The sequence below is a fragment of the Eschrichtius robustus genome, chromosome 14 (assembly GCF_028021215.1).
Source record: "Eschrichtius robustus isolate mEscRob2 chromosome 14, mEscRob2.pri, whole genome shotgun sequence".
Lineage (NCBI taxonomy): Eukaryota > Metazoa > Chordata > Mammalia > Artiodactyla > Eschrichtiidae > Eschrichtius > Eschrichtius robustus.
The window spans coordinates 29,830,250-29,852,762 of NC_090837.1; the positions used below are offsets into that span (position 1 = coordinate 29,830,250).

The 22,513-nt window shown below is 48.1% G+C and overlaps 1 protein-coding gene across 4 annotated transcripts in view; it reads left to right on the forward strand.

The window, feature by feature from the left end:
* The first annotated feature begins 2,010 nt into the window (after positions 1 to 2,010).
* The window catches only part of PIEZO2 (piezo type mechanosensitive ion channel component 2), a 347,028-nt gene continuing 326,525 nt past the window's right edge, over positions 2,011 to 22,513 (forward strand). For 2 of the 4 annotated variants that reach the window (XM_068562415.1, XM_068562416.1), the window contains exon 1: positions 2,011 to 2,595. In XM_068562415.1, coding sequence (XP_068418516.1) covers positions 2,532 to 2,595 — 64 coding nt within the window. In that variant the 5' untranslated portion in view covers positions 2,011 to 2,531. The remainder of the gene's footprint in view (positions 2,596 to 22,513) is intronic. The other 2 variants (XM_068562413.1, XM_068562414.1) reach the window with 1 other exon arrangement.

Genomic DNA, 22,513 nt, shown 5'->3' on the forward strand with positions numbered 1-22,513 from the left:
CAACGGAAACCCCTGGAGCCTATGTGTTCATAGACGAAGAAGTGGGATCCAGGTCTTAGAATCGCTAAAAACCAAACAGCCAAATTGGCACACAGAGTGGCAGGAGAAGCAGGAGGTGGATCAGGTAAGATCACACATCTCCTAGCCAGGCATCTAAGATAGCTATTTTGAAGACATCTAGACAGTTGTTAGAATGGGAAACCTACGAAGAAAATGACAAAATATTTAGAGTAAACTGAGGATTCATGTGGTGACACAGTGTTATGTAAAATTCAGGAAGGCTTTTTGACCTCCTAATTAGGTCCCAAGAACAAGTTGTACCAGAGAGAGCGAGAGAGAGGGAGAGACAGAGGGACAGAGATGACACCACCTAGGAACATCACAGTGCCAGCCCTGACCCTAACTTGGAAAATAGGGGCAGACTGACATCAGGCTTCTACAAAACACAAAACACCTCCTGGCAGTAGTCACAGATTTGCTGATAATTTAAGTTTCTGTTATCTTCTCTTGCCCTAGTGTGGGGCATGCCGTTTGAGATTCCGATGTCCAGGCTTCTCCAGGGCTCCAGAGCACACAAATGGTCTAAGTTTCTGGGTGTCGTCACAAGATTTGACTGCTTCGTGGCTTCATAAAAAAGTAATGGTTCACAGTGTATTTGTCATTCTCAGCGAATTTGTGAAGGCACCTGAGCTCAGAACGTCAGCTTACTGTATCTCAAAAAAGGGAGACCTGGTTGGTTAATACAGAGAACCAACGTTTGCATAATTTCCATTAGCAGACTTTTCCATCATGTAAAACCAATTCAAGCCCAGAAGGCTGGTGCACAGTGGAAGTCAAGTTCTTCCCTCTCTGTCCTCCTGATGGAAATGCCAGTTCTGAACGGTCCTCCCTACAGATCAGATCACCTACTTCAGGTCCCCAGGATTCCCACAGTGCTGAAGCGGGTCTCCCCCACTGCTGGATAATCGAGAGATGAGGGACTCAGACACGCTGTCGTCTCCAAGCTAGAACCAGATCTCTCTAGATCTTACCTAGAGAACTAGAAAAAGGAAGGTTATGAGGAGAGAAGGAAATCAGCATACTCTCTTCCCAGGGGCCATGAAAAGCAACAAACAAATCCGAGGCGAAAACAAGACTTCTCCAAAATATACAGAGCGGGTGCGCATCTGACCCCTATGCCCATTCTTGGAGACTCAGGATTTCCCAGAGCCCAGTCAGAGCTGACACTTCTCACCAGGTTCTATATGGGCAGGACACTGGTCTGGATTAATTCTGTTTCTATTCTTCTCAATCCGTGCAAGTGGGCACTTGTGGGCCTGGCACACGTGACAGTCCCACAAAGTTGTTCTGTTCTCATGTCGCCCGCGCATGATTCCTGAGCCTTAAAGAACTCCCTGGGCTGGGCTGAGCTCAGGGGCGCGCCCTGTGGACAGGATGCCAGGATGGTTCCTTCTGTCTGCAGAAGGACAGGACCCAGCAGCGCTGCGGGTCTGGGAAGCGAGTGCTCCAAGTCCCCCGCTCGGAAGCCCGGGCTCGCCAACGCCGGGTTCCGGCGACCCGACCCTGCTCCGCCCTCCAGCCGCCCGGGGGCGGGACCCCGCGCAGCTCCGAGCCGCCCTCCCATTGGCCGGCGCGCACGCCCGTCCGCGAGCGCGGCTTTGAAAGTTTCATTGAAGGTGGAGAAGTGCGCGCCCGCCGGGATCCCGGGCTGCGCCGCCAGGGCGAGGCTACGCCACGCGGGGCGGGGGCGCGCTGGCCGCCGGGCGGCGTTCGGTTTTCATTTATTCGTTTAAGTCGAGGCCGCTGAGGAGCCAGTGGAGCTTGAGCCCCTCGCGCGCTTTCGTCTCGACTTCTGCCCCCACTCGCGTCCCACAGCGGACCCGTCAGCGAGCCCCGCGCTGTCGGGGATGGTTCCTTGCGCCGAGCCGCGCGCGCCCAGCTCTCTCCGGGCCGAAGCCTGGGGGCGCAGAGGCTGAGCCGCGCGCCGCTGGGGGAGCCGCCGCGGGGCCGCTCGGGGCCGGGGCCGCTCCGGGAGCCCAGGCCGAGGGCCAGGCCGGGCCGGCAGCCCAGGCGCCTCGCTTCGGAGGAGGCTCGGCGGAGAAGACTGTCCGCCACCCCCGACCGACAACCTAGGAGCCGACAGAAGGACAGCACGCCCTTCTCGCCCCTTTCCTCGCTGCACCGCCTCGCGGGGCCCTCCTGAAGTGCCCCGTACCCCGCCCCGCTCCGGCCTCCGCCACCCGCTGCAGAAGCCGCCGGCGCCGGATCGGGGAGTACACACCGGATGGGCCGGCCGTGCGGGGCCGGGCGCCCGGCGAGTGGGCTTCCTAGAGCCTGCTGAGCGGCGGCCGGGAGAGCGGAGAGGGGCGGCCGGGAGTGGAGAGCGCGCCCTCGGGGCGCACAGCGCGGCGGCCCTCGCAGAGGCGATGCCCGGGCGGCTGGGAGCCGCCGGCCGCAGGAGGCCTTAGGCGGGCATGGGCTTGGCAGCCCAGTCCTAGCGACCCTCTGCTCCGACTCGCCGGACGGACGCGATGGCCTCGGAAGTGGTGTGCGGGCTCATCTTCAGGCTGCTGCTCCCCGTCTGCCTGGCAGTAGGTGAGTGTTTTCCGCTCTCCGAGATTCCAGGGTGAGGGGGCGGGCTTCGGAGCAAACCCGGGTCACTGGCTCGAGTGCCCGGGACCCGGTTCGGAGAACCCGCGCCGCAGTCCCGGTGCCACAGCCGGGCACTGGCACTTTCCGCGTCGGAGCGCACGAGCGGGGTCTCCACGAGCGGGGTCTCTCTGAACGGTCCAGCTGCAGAGTCCGGGCGATCGGGCTCGGCCTGTGCTGAAGACTGTTGAATTTAGTTACACGTGGAATTTTTTGTGGAGTGCTGACTCGTGCACAAAGGATGCGAATCTGGCTGGAAGGCAGTTGTAGACCCCCTTCCCAGGATCGTACAAGAGTCCCCCTCTGTCTGTACCTAGACACAGGGTGCACGGTGAACCAGACGGTTCCTAGGCCACCTCTCCCCTATCCAGTATCCCAGCCATTGTGAAGGAAGAAGGGAAGGACTCAGGTCGTTCTAAAAAGAACAGGAGGGCGCCAGGAAGCAGTGTCCCCAAGTTGCTTACTTTCTTTTTCTCTCACAAAAGCCGCTACAACAAAAGTGCTGGTCGCGGAGGCTGCAGACACCAAGACCCATCCCCCACTCCGGCGCCGTCCAGACAGATCTGTCGCCGGTTAGAGAGTCGCACTGGGACTCCGAGGCTTAAGGGAGGGCCAGAAGGGAGCCTCGCTGACTCCCAGGCAAGGATCTCACTATTTCTACGCGGCTGGCAGGGCGTGAAAAGCCACTGGTGTCAGGTCCAAAGACACGGGCCCGGCGGTGGGCTTGGAATGAGAGTTGCCGAGTTTCTCTTCTAGTAGGCTGTGTCTGCTACGCTGAACCCCACTCCTAAGGTGGCTGTGGGCGCCTAGCTCTCCCCTGTCCCCACCAGAGCTAGGAAAGATAACACTTCTTACCAAGTAGCAATTGCATTTACAAAGAGAGCCTGACCTGTGCAGAAAAAGCTACCTTTTTCCATTTTGCCAGAGGTGGAGGAATCAAGATCACACCTGTGCTAAGTGTCTTCTTTGAGCAGGTAATCGAAAGGGGGCCCTGGAGGGGTTCCTGAGGGTTGATCCCAGCTCCCGGGGGGGAACTTTGTAGTCGAGTATTAACAGGCAAGAAACCTCCGCGGAAAACCGAGAAGGCTTGCCGAGTGGAAACAGCCGGAGGCGAGAGACCTGGTCTTCGGGCAGGAGGAGGGACCAGCACGGATGCCAGCCTCGGCCTCTTTGCCACTTGAATTTCAGGGCAGGACCGTTTTGCAGGGATCTTTGTCCTTGATCATCGCTCCTGTAGGTGAGGAGCGCAGCTCCCACGAAGCTGCTGAGGGCCTCTCTCCCCGTCAGTTTGCTTGAGTTTGAGAAGAAAAAAGCCTTTGGGAAAGCGATCTGGCTAAATAGCGCGGCTGCTTCACAGGTCGCGTCCTGTCTGGGGGCCCGCTGACGCCGTGCCTGGCTCATTACCTATTTGCCGAGTGGACGCTAGAGCCTGGGTTAACCAGGGGCTTTCGGTGTGGGGTCGACTCGCGGTTGTCAGTGAGGTGGGGAGTGGCTCCCCGCCACCCCGGTCTCCGCAGTCCCTCCACCTCCCTTCCCCTCCTCCCCCGTCTCGGCGGGGTGGCAGCTCCTGGGGACTGTCGGAAGAGTCAGGCGGGTGGTTTCCTGCGGCGCACACCTAGCGGGGCGAAAGGACAGCAGGGATTACCCGCTGATGGCCAAGGACCTCGTGCTGAGCTTGGCGCTCTCAGGACCCAGCTCGCTTGCCCCGATGGTCCGCGGCCGCTGGGGTGGGGGCCGTGTCATTCCGACTCATCATGGGGGTCTACACCGCAAAGTCCTTCTGCAGGATTGTTGAGCTCTGCCCTCCCGAGGGCCGGGGCGCGGCACACTCCCAGTTCTGGCGCCAGAGCCGCGAGGCGAGAGCCGGATGCTCCCAGGGGCGCCGGGAGGAGCGGCGACCACGGTCGCGTGGTGGGATCCCGCCACCGCCCGGCCCCTTTGCCCCTCCCCCTGGCCTCCTCCCCGCACCCCTGGGCCCCGCGATGTGGTCACCGCCCGAGGAGCGCTGGGACCCAGCCAGGCTCGCCCGGGGGCGGGATGCGCACGTGCGCCCAGTGGCCCCCTGACCTTCCCGGCGGGAGGGCGGCGTCCGGGGATAGAGGGGGGCCGCGTCGCCCGCCGCCCTGCACCGCCTTCCCTTCCAGCTCGTTCCTCTGGATTCCCCCCGCCTTCCGGGTTCAGGGAGGCTAACCTGTGTGTGTGTGGAAGGGTGCGCGCGGGGTGGGCCGTATCATGTTATCTCCTGTGGCTCCCCACTCCTCGGAGGAGGAAGGGGAAGGACTTGGACCTTGAACCTAGCCCCCTGCCTGGATGAGAGCAGAGCTCCTGGGAGGACCAGAGCTCTGACCCCCGACTGACCCCTCACTGGTCGGTGAGGAAAGACAACCCACTTCCGACGGCTAATGCGCCTTCTAGCCTTTGTACTTGACTTGCAGGACGAAAGGCGGCTGGGTGGGTGTCGCCTGATTCGGGCATTCAGTTCTCTTCTATAGGAAGTGGATGTTTTCAAGGTTATTGGAGGGTTTTCAGGTCCGCCTGCTCCCAAGGTGCTACTAAATCAAATATTCAGGTTTCCCTAATATCCTGGGCATGGAGAGTGCAGTGATCCACTTGCCATTAGAATCGATTTTTACGTTTTAGCCGTCTATTTTTTTTTTTTTAGCCGTCTATTTTTATATCTGGCTAAGGCAGCCTTCAAAGCCAAGCATTTGCAGAAGCTCATGCATTTCTCTTTAAAACCACTCCTCCAACATCATTTCAATGGACTGTTGAAATGTTTCTGCACATGGATGCCCTAGTCTCTTCACCTAAGGACGGATGCTAAAAATTAACTGCCTTTGTGTTTAATTCGATGTTTGAGTTCTTTCTTTTTCTGTAAAAGAAATTTACAGAGAAATGATAAGTGAAATCAGGCCTCTTTTATGCAGGTTAGGTGGCTCTTAAGTGTTTAAAGCAGAACAAAACTGTAGTATAATATGATGTCATATATCACATGATATGATATATATGATATGATATAATATGTTGTTTATCATCCAAAGTGGACATCCAGTGGCAGGTTTTCCTACATCAATAGAGACTGAAAATTTTAAAGATCTCCAAAATTGTCTATGACTACTTGGGTAGCCACCCTGATTATTTTTTCTTTAAACCTTACATGAAAGAGAACCTAGACAGAATCTTCCATAATATTATGCAATCTTTAATAATTATAATAATATCTGGTCACTGTTGAGCACTTTAGAAATATTTTTACATTTATTTTTTTTGGCTTGACTCTACTGTCCCACCCAACTTTAAGTATATGGTTTGAATCCATTCCTGGGTTGGGAACCGGTTGGCATATTTTTATTCACATGCTGCTGACCATTCATTCCATCTCGCCTGCTGTTGCTTGGAGTCTCCTAATGTCGTTCCTGGAAGAGCTGACTTAACGTTATTTTGGGGGGAGGAGAGGGGAGCCTGGCTTGGGCAGAACAGATTGGTCCAGGAGGGGAAGAGTTACAAGGCATCGCGAGTTTATGCTTCCCCTAAATGAGGTGACCAGAGCCAAACAGGAGACTGTGTAGATTATGAAAAGAATCAGCCAACCAGCTAGTGCTCTGAGGGCAAGTCACACTTGGATAATATTGCAAATCCACCAAGAATCTCTAAAATTCCCTTTAGAGATAGCTGGATTAAAATGAGCAAAACTTCGGAGTCACTTTTGGAATATGTACGAGTATGGCTATATCTAAACGTAATTTCCTCTGTATTGTGTAATATATTTTCCCATGTAACGCGTGTCATTTTGTAATCACACTTACACGTACTCCAAGAATTACCAATGAGCAGGGCCTGGAGTCTCCCCGGCCTTTGCTGTAGCTGTCAGAGATAGGCGGTCTCAGCTACTGAAGGATGCATTGGCAGCTTTAATATCATTTTCTTTTCCATCACACCTTCTCAGCCTTAGATAGGTGTATACTATTTATCACTTTCAGAAAGGACAAGGGTGCCAGGGAAAAGGATTGGGAATTTATAGCTTAAATCTAAAATAAAGTATTTCGTAAACAGACAGGCAAGATCATTTTGTCACTTGGGCAGTAAAAGCTGGAGCCATGTGTCCACCCCATAGTTTGTCACTGGGTCTGTCCCCCTACAGGCCATGTGTGCCTGCTTATCATTTGGGGAGGAGGGTGCAATTTAAGAGACCTCCATTCACATCCTGGCTCTGATTGCAGAGTTGGTTTGGCTTGTTTGTTTCTCTTCCTGCACATTGGAGATATTAATACCTTCTTCCTGCACACCTTGGGTAATGCCTGACACACTGCAGGTACTCTTAAAGGGAGGGATTATGACTGCTTTTGTGAGTATAGTGGTAGGAAGGCTTGAGGAAAGTCTGCGTACAAGTTAACAGACTAGCAGGTGGTGACATGAGTCATAAGGAACCTGAGTTGAGTAGATGGGATTCGTATGAAAGCAGTTTAGTACTGAAATCTAGAGCTGAATTATGCGATTGAAAGTTGGTTTGTGTGTGGCAGGAGGATTTTTAATGATCAGGATTTTTCTCGACATTTTATTCAATATTCTATGTATCTGCATTGCATTCTAATTAAATAATAGATTCTCCCTAGAACTATACTGACAATGTTTACTTTTGTCTTCCTGAGGCTATGCCATCATTTTCATAGTCTTTAATATGATCTTATTTTTCAATTTCTCTGTGTTTATTACATGGACATTTCCCTTTCAGATCCTATGCTACTACCAGTTAATTGTTTATAAAGTTGCATAGTAACAGTGTAATATTATAATTTTTTCCATAAATGTCCAGGAGAACTTAGAATAGTGTAAGTGTAGCTGCATATTTAAGAGCGCTTGATTGAAGAATATGATGATACGATGTATAGAATGTAAAACATTAAATTTTGTAAGATTTGTAGATTTACACAGTTGTTTTGAGGACATGCAGTCAGATCAACAAAATAAAGCCAATATCTGATTGAATGGAGGCTAAACACAAGGTTGAATTGGAAAACACTGAAACAATATTTGGCTGTAAGAGATAAACCTAGAGGAAGCTTATCGCATTCACCAGCCCCTCACTTGGCCTCTTAGACCCATTAGGACATGGAAGGATCAAGAAAATGAGGAGACCACACGCTAAATGTCTGTTCAGAGAGCACATCAGACACACAGTTTGTAGCAATTTCATAATTTTTGAACTGTCCAATAACTAGCTAATGGGAATTCAAGAGTGATAACATGCAAATTTGCATTTTTCCTATTTATTGATAGATTTAAAAAACTATACATACTATCAATTTAAAAATGTTTTTCCAGGCTCCTGCAGAATATACAATTTTGGTTTGCTTCTTTTCATCATATGGAATGGTGATGTCTCCTGATTCATAACCTGCTATTTTTGAATTCTTCTTTTCAGCTTTACTGGTAGACACACGTTAGCATCAAACTAGGATATTATGGGGGAATATTTCAACTTTTTTCTATGTGAATTTCAAACTTTCCGCACATTTCATAACAAAGCATGGACTGGGTGTATCCGTGTGGTTAGTTCTGTGGCAATTTCATCTGTCACCAGGGGGGTGAAGGTTTTGCTGAGACTTTCAGTGCTCTCTTAGGGAGTTATTTTCTCTATGACCCAAACTCAGAGGATTCTCCCCTGGGCACTTTTTCCCTCTCTGAACTACCACCGCCCCCCCCCCCCCCGCCCCCTAAACTTGATGCCATCAATGTCAGGCATCCTGTCCTCGCCCTGAGCCACCTCCCGTGTGCTCAGAGCAAGCTTTCCTTCCACTCCTGAACCTGCACATTTCTGATGAGACGGTTGGTACCACTGCCCGCAGGTTGGTACCACTGTCCAGATCACGCACCGTGTTCATAGATGTCCCTTAGGTTTGTCTTTGCTCTTTAGCCTTGGCTGGCAGAAGTGTTGCCTGGGTTCACATCCTGTATGTCCTGCAGTCTTGGGGGGGCCTCAAGCCTCCGTCTTGGTCTCTTGGCCTCTGTCCATCCTACCCGTCCGCTGAGCCATGTGCCTTCCCCAGCTTGAAGCCCCTTCCAGAATCTACTCTGCGGTGAGGAGAACGTGGTGCTTTTCTTCTGCCCATCACATCCCAGCCTCCCCGCAGCAAATCTGGGGGAGCCATGTGACCACGCCCACCTCCACCACGGGGCGTAGCCTCGGCCAGGCAAATGTGCAATCCTGGCCTGGGAGTGAGGGGATTCTTTTCTTTGGGTGACAGATGGCCCTCTCAGCCCGTTCTAAGCAAAGACGAGTCCCCTTTTCAGTATAGGTTCTCAGGGTAATGAGGCTGAGATGAGACGAACTTTATTTCCCTCACGTGACAGTCGGGTTGCAGTGCGCATGCTCACTGTGCTCTGGGAGGTGGTCCAACGGGGCCGTCACAGCTCTGCTGTCCCGCCGGAGTTGCGTCCATCCCTGTGGCTCAAGTTCGCTGTTCCCACGTCCACGTCCAGCTGGAGGATGGACGGAGGACACACAGAGGGACCCCCTTCCTCACCATCCCAGGACACAACCTGGAGGTCATATGACTCACTCCTGCTCACATCCCATTAGCCTGACTTGGATAATGTCATTTACCTACCTGACTGCAAGAGAGGCTGGGGAATGTCATTTTCATTTCGGCTGGTCATGGGCTTCTGCTGCAGTGATGAGAATAGAGAAGGGATATTCGTGTACAAATCTCCGTCTGTGCCTCCTGTAGGTGAGGGTGACTTATGTGCCTTGCAGACACCTCTGATTTTTCTACCCCGCCATCCGCCCTTGGCTTCTAGACCCAGGACCAGACTCAAGTCCCAGCAGCTCCCGAATGTGAGGTGCAGAATGTGAGTCGGGAGGAGGTGCACTACCCTCCAGAGAGCTGCTGGAGTTTCCCGATTTGTAGCGACAGATCTGAGGACTGTGTAGGAATGGGTGCTGGGGGTGTGGGATAATGTGGAAGAAGCATGAAGCTGGCTCTGCCCGAGCTTATCGTTGTGGAGCCACCAAGCAGCCGTTCTGGATTCTGGACGTGAGGAAAGCCGCAGGCTCAGCTCACCGCAGAGCAGCCCACCCTGAGGAGGGACCCCTGTGCTGCCAGCTATGCCTTCTTCTCACTTTTCCCACCACATTTCCTTGAGCCACAAGTCTCTTCATTCAAAGTGTAAATATCTGTGGAAAAATAAGAGGACAATTTCTCATCCTTGTGTTTGTATAAGTTGGTTCAAATAGCTTGTTTCCCTCCTATTGCTTAGTTGGGGCAGGATGGGCAACCTAGCTGAATGGGGGGAGCAGTGTGGGATGGTGGATGTGGAGAAGGTCTAGATGCCAGGGGTATCTTAAGAGGCCAGACTACCACTGGACGTTTAGGGGTTTACCAAGAAGAGTTCTGCTACGAAAAGTAGCACGTCGTTCCTAGGGCTAGCTCCTTACACAGGAAACAGAACACAAAGATTCTTTCTCTTCCTCCTTCTTTTGTTTGTAGTGTATGGTTTCTGACATCCAAGGGGAAATATGCCTCAGCTCTAAAGCCTCGTTGTTTAGATCCCCATCTTGGCCTGTCATACTAGCTGTGTGATGTTGATCAAGATGCTTAACCTCTCTGTTCTTCAGTGGTTTCACTTGTAAAACAAGTTGTTAGTAATGGTATCTAGCTCAGAGGGCTGCTGATGGTGCTTGTAAAGCCCTTGGTGCGGTGCCTAGCCTGTGGTAAATACTTAGTAAAACTTAGGTCTCCTTATGAGTTGCAAACTCAGAATTTAGGCATTATTATTAGTCTGAGGTGAGTCTGAGGACCTGCTCCTTTGGGGCAAGGTAGTTTCCACGGGCAGATAATTTGCAGTTGCAATAACTTCCAAGGAAGCTTCAGAACAAGACCTGATTTGAGGACAGTCTGTGTGCCCCCCCCCAACCCCCTAGTCAGACAGGCAGGGAGGCCTCTGTGCCACTGCTCGTTGTTACCTTTGAAACCATGGGACGTCTGCTCACCTTTAATTCTCCTTCCTAGGCAGGCTGAATTGCTTCCTCTGTGTTCACCCGGCACTTTGCTTCATATAATCACGGACTTTTAAATTTTTTTATTGAAGTATAGTTGATTTACAACATTGTGCCAATTTCTGCTGTACAGCAAAGTGACTCAGTTTTACACATATATACATTCTTTTTTTAAAATTCTTTTCCATTATGATTTATCCCAGGAGATTAGATATAATTCCTCGTGCTATATAGTAGGACCTTGTTGTTTATCCATCCTAAATGTAATAGTTTGCATCTGCCAACCCCAAATGCCCAGTCCATCCCTCTCCTTCCCCCTCCCCCTTGGCAACCACAAGTCTGATCTCTATGTCTGAACCACGGAGTTTTGTACTAAGTTATGTGATCCCACTCTTCCCTGCCACGTACCTGCAAGTTCAGGGACCCCATGTGATCCTTTGTCACATCCCCAGCACTAAACTTACTGCATAACACACAGTAGGTAGTAAATAGATATTTTTAGGGTTTTTTTAAACTGTAAAAATTGTATCCCATCATTACCGTTCAGCTGTCCAGGCAGGGCTGTGACCCACAGTGAACACCGAAGAAATATTGCCAACTGATTGATTAATGAAATCAAGGGCTAAATTTTTTCCCTTGACCATTTCAGAAGTCTGAAAAAAGAGTTGAGTCTAGCATCTTACAGCTATGGGTTTTTACATCTTTGAATATAAAATTCATGACGGTCTAATTTGAATGCTCTGCAACTTTCCTAAATGTGAATTTTCTCAGTAGGACAATTAATACCTTTTACTTGCTTTGCAGTGAATAGAGAAAGAAAAACCTGCTTGATGGTGGTAAAGCTTGCCCAGAGCATCATCCTTGAAGTGCATATTATTTTTTAAAGTGTTTTTATCTCTCCTTGAACCACATAAATCGATCTGTTTTCTGTTGCGGTTGAATTCCCGGAGTCAGCAGTTTTGGCCACAGGTGCAGAAAAGGAGGAAGGATGGAGGACCTTAGCAACTGAGAAGCTGGAGCAGAGCGCCATGGAAACGGGTTATAGATCCACGCAGACCCGAGTCCTCCCTCCTCCTGCTGTCCTGGGACTGTGCCCGCCTGCTGGCAGGTGCTGCTCTGGCATCTTGGCGAGAACACGTCCCCTGCTTGGGGATCCAGGCAGCACGTATTTTGGGAGGCACCCTGGTCTGAAGGTCTAAAGGCCAAGTCTCCATCCTGTTACTAACGAGCTATGGGACTTTGCCAATTCATGGAAACGCTCTGTTCCTCAGTTACACTATCTAGAAAATGAGGTGTTAGAGGCTAAGGAATATTTTCCTGATTCTCCAGTAATATTTCTGCACATACTTTCCTTCAATATGAGAAGGGATGACTAGAAAGCAGTACTTTTTAGCCAACACACCAGAATTCTTTCATCTAAATTGTTCTGGTCTCTTAATAACCATGAGACTTGACATATTTCACACTCGATCTGTAAGAATTGTTAGGAATTGCTAAGGAAAATAATTTTCTATCATGTTAGGTATTCGATGGAGCATTTTTTAGAACAGTTGGTTATGAAGGAGACACACTCAAGCTGAGGTTTTGCAGTCCTCATTTTTTGGTGGTTTTCCCTCACTTGCTGCCAGCACAGTATCACATAGAGCACACACCCTCTGTGATGGTAACAGCGAGAACTCCAAGCTGTGTAGTCAAGTGTGCTGTAGAATCGGCCGTGTGTGGCTTTGCAGAAATAAAAGAATTTTACCACCTGCAGTTTATGATCAGACACGCCTATAAAGAAAATCAAACCACATAGAGTTACCAACTGAAGTGAAATGAAATCGTCAGGGCGTAGAACTGTATAGACAAGATTTGAATCAGAGAAATATATTTTGAGTAAAATACTGAACTTTATCACAAAGCATAACATTTCAGTGACCTCACAGACCTTCTGAGATCTTAGCTGGGCAGTTCTGTTACCCAGAAAAGGAAATGGGCGGTGGCACAAAAATCTCTGGTGTGTGTAGGACAGATGAGAGTCATAGGTGCTTCTTGCCCTTCAGAGCCTCCCCCTTCCTATTCCTTCCCCTCCTTCCCTCCTCCTCCTACTTGACTCTTGGCCTTGGGGCCTGAACTCAGAGTGGCAGGTGAGCAGTGAAGCATCCTCAGGTAGAGCCAGACCCCCCCCCCCACCCTGTTCCCGACAGAGCAGCTGCAGCTCAGGCCTGGGCAGGACCATTTTCAGTCCGGGAAGAGAAGATTAAAGGCCAGATGACAAGGCTGGGGGGAGAGGGATTGCAATAAAATGGGGTTTGTTTCTGGTGAGCCAGCATTTTCCAGAAGCCTCCGGCTCCCTAAAACTTCTAATTAACAACCACAAACCCCTTCAGCAGTAATTTTCGAAGCGTCACCACTTTTGCTGTTGCATCACTTTGGAGTCACAGTGCATCTCTGACCCGCGGTGGCAGGGCCGGCCTGACAACCCTCACCTCCTGCACTGGGTTTAGCTTATAATTACTCTGGGCTATTTTCAAACCTGAAAACCACCCTCAACAATTTCCCACCATCGAGGTTATTAAAAGGGATGTGGCAGCGGCCCCAAACGCATTTCTTAAATTGGGTACCTAAGTACTTTGAGCAGTTATCTTTATAGAATAAGGGTATATCTTCCCGAAGTTACTACCTCGAAGGGAACAAATCTCAGATGTTACCTTATCCTTGGGACAGTGATTGGTTACTTATTCCGATATGTCTAGACTCAGGTTTACCTGTTACATCTAGTCTTGGAGAGTGTATTTTAAATGTAGTGCTGATCTTCCAAAGAGGGAAAAGATGCTAGTCAAACAAACTCTGTTTAGAATAACTTTGCAACATAATCATATTTTATACATTTGAATATGTATATAATGCATCTTCTTTAAAAAAAGGTATTTGAAGTGTGGTTTTAATGGTCCATTGGTGACTGTGTTTCTTCCCATCACTCTTTAAAATATTCATCTGATTTTGGCCAACTTTTCTTGCCCCTACCCTGTTATCCATTTCCCAGAACTCACTAGAACTCGCAGTGATCCAGGTCTGTCCACGTGCCCAGGCCTTTCTATCTGAAGGCGGCACCGGCTCTGGTTTACCCCGGTGTCAAAGGAAGCTCACGTCTGATTTTCTGTGGATTTGTGTCTTGTGATCACTTCTGACATGCTTGCTTTCTGGGTTTCTTTATTGGCTGTTGCCCAAGAGGAGTTTGACAATGTTTAAAAATCTTATCTTGAAGTTCTCTAAATATCAACATTTACATTTTCCCACCTGAGAATTCCTGGTTCAGCTATCGGCACTTCGTCCATCTCAATTTTCAATAAAAACATAAGATATTCTTTTGTTACCTAATTTCTTCTTTCTACTTAAAGATTAAGCAACACGGGAGGCAAACGTAAGAGAGAGATTTTCAGGTTATCCCTGTGGTCTGCAGCTTGGAGCTGTCTGGTCACCGGTTTTCGTTCTCCCACCCTCGCTAGATCCCTCTGTACCCACTGCGGGTGGTGTGAGGGCCTCAGCCCCTTGGGTTCTTGTTTCCAGGCTGACAACAAGCTACTAGGTGTTCATTCAGGGTCCTTGTGGTTTATTCACTCATTCTCAGTGTGTACTTCAGTGTGGTTGCTTCGTAAACACACCCACCATTTAGCATCACTGTTCTTGTGTCTTCTTGGTATTGGTTCCATGATGAACATATGTTTGCTTCCTTTTCAACGTTTCTCTCTAGAGGGCATCACAGGTACCCATCTGACACGTGGCTACATAAATATAAAGAGTGGCTGTCTCTCACTAGGTGGAGGTTCAAACTTCATAGACTCTCAGATGTGAGGTACCCCAGACATAGCTCAGCACCCCCCACTGTTACCCAGCCAAACCTGGGTCTGCTTGCCCCACATGCAGCAAAGCCGATCTGCTGACAAGGGTTGTGGTGAAGGAAAGTATAGTGTTTATTGCAGGTGCCGAGCAAGGAGAACGGGCAGCTCGGGCCTAAAAGATCCGAAATCCCCCCTCCCCCACATGGCTTTCAGGGAAGGGAGTTTAAAAGCAACGTTAAGGGTGAGGGTCACAGGATGTGTGATCAGCTCGTGGACCTTCTTCTGATTGGTTGGTTGTGAGGTAATGGGGTGATGTTTTGGGAATCTCAACCTTCTGGTTCCAACCAGTCTGGGGTCTGCATGCTTGTGGTCAGCGTGTAGTCACCATCCTCCACATGGTGGGGGTCTTAGTTTCTACAGAACATCTTAAAGATATGCATCAGGTTATAACAACCTATATCCCTTCAGGAGGAACTAGGATAATAAGGTGACTTTATTCTCCTAATAATGAACTGCTTGAGCCTGCTCTTTGGAACTTGGGAAACACCAAACAGGAAGTAGGGGACGTTGAGGGGCTGGTACCCAGAAAGAACCCTTCAGGGTTCTGTTTCAGTTTCAGTCCCCCCTTTTCTTTGATTCTCCTCAGTCCTTAGGGGAACAGGGATGGGACATAAAGGGAATGAGGCTTTGGACAGAGAGATTCATCACACAGTCGTCAGGGGACTCGGTTTTAGGGGGACTCATTTTCACTCCCCCTCATCTTCCCTCAGTAATAACCAAGTCCCCACCTCCTCCTTCTTCCAGCTTCCAGAACTTTTCCAGGGACATGGGCTTCTAGTCATAGGGCCGGGTCCAGCCTTTGCTGACCTCACTTGTCACTGGTGATGAGATGAAGACAAATTCAGGGAATTTCCTGGTGGTTAATACTTGGCGCTTTCACTGCCGACGACTCGGTTTCAATCCCTGTTCGGGAAATTAAGATCCTGCAAGCTGTGAGGTGTGGCCAAAAAAAAAAAAGACAAGTTTCAAGGTGGGTGGCTTCTCTGAGCCTCCATTTCTCCATCTGAAAAATGGCAGAACTCACATCTATCTCAAAACGACAGAAAGAAGTAAATGAAATGATGTCAGCCAGGCCCCTGGCTGCACCTGGCTGACAAATTGAGGGCCAACCCACTGCCCTGTCGCTTTTCCTCTCTCTCCCACGTGTTTGGGCCTCTCCCCACCGCCTGCCCTCTGAGCACTGTGCCCTGACATTGTCTTGGCTGCTCTGACTCAGAGCCTTGAGGATTGGAATGCCTCCCGGGGTACCTGGTGTGAACTGGGCAAAAACCTGTTACCAAAAAGAAGGTGATTCTGAGGGCGGGGATTCAGTGACTGATGAGGATAAAATACACCAGTTCTGTTTCCAGCCAGGGTGCTAAAGTATGTTTTCTGAGGAGCTCGTGGTGTTTTAAATTCAGTTATAATTCTTTAAAGTGATCTCTTAGTAAAATACACTAAGTGTAGGAAGGAGGGTGGATTTGTCTTCAACAGCGGTCTGTGTGGACAAAGGTTACTGAGCTTTGAACTGTCTCAGGTTTTCTCTGTGGTGATATAGGTGGTAAACTTATTTTCATTCTTATTAGATATCAGAGCTGTACAGCTAACTCTGTATTTCTTGGTTGATTTTCTCAGTATTTCTTGGTTGATTTTTTTTTCTTATTGTTATTTCAGACACAGAACTTAATGATCATAAAACGTCTTATATTTTAAGTTGTGGAAATCTTAACTTTCCTACCGAATTGTGATTCTTGCAATATTTGAATTCTGTGAACATTTTCCCAGTTTGAGATTTAATTGATAACAACCAGATAATTTCATAAGAAACCAGGTGGAGTTGAATGATCTCCTTTGCCCTTAGGATGTGGTTCAAGTTGAGTATGTTAGGTGTCAAACTCGGCTCCAAAGAGCAGGTTTTGATGGTTCTTTGAGGATGGCTTACTTAGTTGGATAGGTTTAATAATTATGGTTTCTTGATTTGAACATTTTTTAAGAATGAAGTAAGGATGAATGATTTTCTGCTAGTTGTCAAGTGAGCCAAATAGTGAGAATTCAAAAGTGGTACAAGAGACTATCCTATTTTGTGCAATGAAAAAAAATTCCAAAACATGATACAAATGTGAGTCTCTGTGCTTATCTGTAATATAAAAATTAATAATTTTGTAATAAGTGGAAAGACATTAAGCAGAGTAAATAAATACTTTTCAGTGTTTTATTAATTATTGAATCTGATGTTCTGAGGATATTCAAAATTCCTTGAGGGTGTCAAGAAATTTTTCAGATAATAATGCCAAAATTCCTGCTCAGAAGAGCATTTTCAGTTACGGGTCATGTAAATTTCTAGTACCTTGGGCAGTGGGCTGTGCTATTTTAGCCCGACTCCTGATACAGTTAGAATGAGTTTATGATCATGAGTTATACGAAGTTCTGATTTAATTGCCCCGAAGTTCGAAGCTACCTTTGCAGTTCCACTAGTGTCTTATACAACATATTATGAATTCCACGGCGGAACTTGCAGGCATATTACAAATGTAGGATCCTACTAATTTCCAGGAAGGGATGTTAAGGGGTCATAAGCATCAGAGATCTCCTGTGGTGTAGCAAAATCAATGGAAAACTTCCCAAGGGCAGAGTTTGTTCTGAATTTGTTTATTAACATTGGTATATGTGATGGTTATCTACCTGATGTTGGCCAGTTTCCCAACGTGGGAAAGTCACGAGCAAATAAACGAAGTAGAGCTTTGGATGTTTTGTCAGTGTGGAAAACAGCGATTTGTTAATTGAGACCTGATGCCTTCATTATAGTAAGTGATTGACACAACCAGGAAACTCAAAACACCCTTGCAGAAATCATCCATTTCTATCTCGTCATGGCCATTTCTCTGGATGGTTCCACGGGGAGACAGTCAAGGCAGACCTTGATTCTACTTTAAAAAGTAAGTGATTCACCAGTGCTTTTCTCACTGGCCTTCACGGTTTTTCTAGTTTTTCCTCCTTACTGTCAAGTTCATACTGTGCCATGGCGAGTCCCTACACAGAGTTAAGCAGTCACCATGTAAAGGCTGCTGAGCCTCTGGTTTGGAGCTGACCTCGTCTGACCCCAGCTGTGCAGCCTGGATTCTGGGTGACGCTGGGGTGCCCTCTGCACCCCATTTCTCCCGTACGCAAAACGCGGTGATTAGAGGACCCATCTAATTGGCCTGCTAAGAGGATTACAATATGCCTGGCATATTTTAAACCTGAATATGTAAAATGTCTAGAATTTATTTTATATCTTTTCTGTGGAAAACTTGAAGTACTTGAAATATGGAAAATTCTCCAGAATAGTTGATTGATTTATTCAGTTTTTAATAAAATGTAATAAATGACTGCTTTGTGCCCCTGGCTGGGCTGGAGACTCAGGATGCAGAAGAAGCAAGTAGGACCCCTGGCCCCCCATCCCAGGCACCCTGCACTCGCTGCTCCTTGTTCTTACAGCTCCCCAAAGTACGTGTTGAATCTTATTTTATGGAGGAAAATGCTTCCCATGCCTCTGGACAGTCCCTTCCCCACATGCCGGCCACACTGATCGCTTTAACACTTAGATCAGATGTCATTCCTCCGCTTAAAACCTCCAGCACTTCCTTGCTTAGAAAACAAACGCTAAATCCCTAATGCAGCCAGTGGAGCTGTGGCCCCTGCATCTCTGACTGCACTGGAATTATTTTATTTCTCGATGCAGCTGTTTTTGCTTTCAGGCCTTTGCCCTGGCTGTTTGCTCCAAGGCACAGCCTTCCCCCAGGGCCCAGCCTAAATGTCACCCGTCAGGTGACACCTAGACACCCTCCTCCCCCAGTCACTGCCACGTCACACCTCCTCATGGTCTCCCCGGTACTTGGTGCTGGCTGGTTCCTTTCATGGCAGTGAGTTTGCCTCTCACCCCCTCAGTTCCCTGCCCCCCACACCCCGATGCTCCGACTTCAGCATCTCCAGTGGGGCCCTGCCTGTGGCCAGCACATGAGTTCAGTTCATTACGGTGACGCGTACACAACAATGGAAACGGCATCACACACTCATCCATTCCACCTATTTCCGTCTCAGTTTCCTCGCCTGTAAAGTGGAGGGAGGGAGTACCTCCCTCGTAGGGTAATTGGAGAATTTTTTTAAAAATTAATGTATTTAAAGTGCTGCTAACAGAGTATTTGACACATAGTAAGCGTTTAATAAATAGAGTTGTGGTTACGTTGATCTCTCATTGATTCATTCAACAGTCATTGATTGGTCAACCAATACGGCTAGGTTCTGGGAAGACAAAAAATGTAGGAGGCATGGTACCCGCCCTTGGGAACCTCCTTGAACTCTAGGTAACCCAGATTCGCTGTCTTATGAGGATGACCCACGGAAACATGCTAACTGTGCCCATCAGGTTGTGTACGTTGAGTGATGGGGGAGGGGACCAAGAAACTGACCCCAATGTAGGAAGGTTAGTCCCCGGTGTGTGGACGCGGCTCCTGATAGGCCCCGAGGACACTGAGATGAGTCCCTGCCAGCCGGGAGCCCACGGTCGGCCGCAGGCCAGTGAGATGAGCCTGGGGTGGGTTCAAGGCCGAGGAGAACGAGGATGCAGGGATCAGCCTGGCTCGTAACAGCCCACCCCTTACCACCAAGTCCCACTTTCAGAAAATGATGTAATAAAACTGTGACTGAAGAACACTTTTGTTGACACTTCTGGGAATGTTTACCTTAAAGCAACGGGACAAGGACTTGAGCCAAAGAGACAAATGTCGAGCGTGGAGGTTGAGGGTGGGTGACCTGCTGGAGGCTGCTGTGGGCTTGGATGGAGACGGGGCCTCCATCCTCTCCTGAGGGCCTCAGGGCAGGGCGGCCGCAGATCCGGGGTGAGTGCAGATGGAAAGCCGGCGTATTGGGGGAATAACTAGAGTCACACATCCTTTGATTTGGGGTGAGGACAGCACCCCGTGGGTAAGACCAGATGCACTTCCTGTCGGCTGCATCTTCCCTCTGAAATTGTGTCGTTGCCCTGGAGGTTGAAGCAGCAGCAGATGTGACTTGCTCTGTTCATATCGCTCTTGGCTTATCTTATCTTAGACGAGGCTGGCCGCTTTGTGCAGTCAAGTCGATGAAAAGCCAGTGCTGGCAAAGACATCTAAACATTTCAGAAAATCTGCTCAGAGAAAGGACCCAAAGTTGCTGCCAGCCGGAGCTGGAAGGCTGTCCTCTCCGGAGCTGGCGTCTCTTTTTTCTGGCCTAGAGCTTAATCCCAGCTTTGAAGTTTCTTTCTTTCTTTCCTTGTGGTTACAAGAGGACTTTGTAAAACCAGAAGGCTCTTCCCTGAAGGGTGGTCCTGTATGTAGGATGGTGCGTGTTATGGTTTCCTCAGACGTTGGGAGGAAACGATGTAGCCCCTTAGTGAGCTGTGCTGGCCTTTCAGCTCTAAACACGTGCCTTGTCAGCTAACAGAGCCATCACTGTCTGTGTGATGGGAATGACTTATGTCCTTCCTCAAGTATCTTGAGGTAATGGGAGAAGTTGGATTTTAAGAGTATTGAAATGTCAAATTCATCTTGCAAGCGCTGTGGTGATGCTGATGCCTGACAACCATGTTTCTTATCTACGGACACGTCACATTTTATAAAACCATTTCATACACTTTTACACTGTAAGCCCAAGAAAGGCAGGGACTGTGGTTTCCTTTGTCACACAGGGTCCCACCCCCTGGAGCTCTGGGTGCCTGGCAGGTGGAGGACTCACTGTGCGTCTGTGTGCCTGTGTGACGGGCTTGTAGATGTGAATATGTGCATGGAAGCAGTCTTTCTCCCTTTTAATACTTGCAAGTGCTCTGTGAAACAGATATTACTACGTTGATGGTATATATATATATATGTGTATACACACACACACACACACACACACGCACACACGCACACACACAATGGAATACTACTCAGCCATAAAAAAGAATGAAATAATGCCATTTGCAGCAACAGGGATGGACCTAGAGATTGTCCTACTAAGTGAAGTAAGCCAGAGAGAGAGAGACAAATATTTACCATATGATATCACTTATATGTGGAATCTAAAAAAAAAAAAAGATACTAATGAACTTATTTCCAAAACAGAAAGAGATTCACAGACATAAAAAACAAATTTATGGTTACCAAAGGGGAAAGGGGGAGGGATAAATTAGGAGGTTGGGATTAACATATACATACTACAATATATAAAATAGATAATCAACAAGGACCTACTGTGTAGCACAGGGAACTATACTCAATATTTTGTAATAACCTATAAGGGAAGACAATCTGAAGAAGAATATATCAATATATATAAATACATATCTATGTATAACTGAATCTCTGTGCTGTACACCTGAAACTAACACGATATTGTAAATGAACTATACTTCAGTAAAAGAAGAATATTTAAAAAAGAATATGAAAAGGAATATATATACGTATAACTGAATCACTCTGCTGTACACCAGAAACTCTGCTGTACACCAGAAACTAACACAACATTGTAAATCAACTATACTCCAATAAAATAAATTAAAAAAAAAGAAATACATGTTACTACACTGAATTCACACTCGAGGAAATGGAAGGCGGAAATAGCTTTTGTGTGAGAAAATGACAACTCAGAAAAATTAAGTAACTTTTTTTGTGTGGTCCAGTGGAGGCCCTCTGTGAAGTGTTAAGTCCAGTCCACACAAAAGTGATTCTCAGTGAGTACTGACTCGCATAAATGCTCCCAATCTGGATTTTTCCTCCTATTTTCTCCATTTCTGCCAGAGCGACGACCTTTTTAAACTGGACACTGACCGAGTGCAGCCCATTGCATAAATCGTAGCATTGTTTTTGGATTCGAGGGTGTCGTTTATTCTGAGGGGGTGGGTGAAAGGGTGGCTTCCCTGCTGGATTTTCCCGACTCTGCCAGCAGGAAGGACTGTGCTGTCACGCCCCTGAGGGTCTCATCCCCGGGGACCTGCCCTGAGTCAGTCTTCTGCTGACGCCCTGGTGCTCATCCTGGCCGCGGTCGAGAGGGGCTGGTAGAGAGAGGTCCTTGAATCAAGGAGCGAGGTGGAGCTTCCTCGATTCCCCGTCTGCTTTGGAACCCTTGTCCTTAGCTGCTAAGGTGTGAGGCGTCCAGCATTCTGCACGTTTCTTCATGGGACATCTGTGCACGAAGGTGTGTCCTGCAGGTGTTTTCAGTGAGCATTTTTGGATGTGTTTTTCTATTGCACAGAATTCTAGAATGTTATATTCTGTTGCTGTTCTGTTTCTAGGGCCTGACCCCATAAATGATAACTTGAGTCTCACAGAAAATGCAGAGAGGAACTAGGGAGGGAATTCATTAATTCCTTGTCTTCATTTATGCTGGGTCCTCAGGTGGCAGCCTTCATGATCCTCCAGGAACAGAAAGTTGCCGAGTGATCTGGTCCCACGTGTAGGCAAGTGTTGGGGCCTTTCACATGATCCCCTGCAGTCGCCCGGAAATGTCTGCATCCATTTATGCCACAGATACGTGGTGGAGATGCCCACTGTCTGCCAGGCACAGTGCTTGTTTCCTGTGCTTAACCTGCGATGATGTGTTTATCTTTACAGTAAAGGAGGTTGCAGGTCTCTGCCTTGTGTAGAGGTGAACTGAAATCAGTTTACATTCTGGAAAATGAAGGGATTCATTCCTCAGCATTCAGTAGTCAGGCTTTAAGCTAATAAGAAGGGGTCTCTACTAATTCACCTCATTTAGTGAAATTTTACTTATCTAGAAATCAAAAAACTAGAGGCAGATTTTTCTCTCCTGGAATTAGCAAGTCTTCATCTCATTGGAAAGTGTTCGTAATGGAAGCACCTCTCTCTCCTGCTCTAAGTTAGTTAGCATTTATTGGATGGGAAAACCAAGTGTCTCAATGAAAGACTGATATTGTGTGTGCTTGATTTAAAAAAAAACCCACACATTTTATATATATTGATCAACTTTAATTCTCAGGAAATTAAATGAT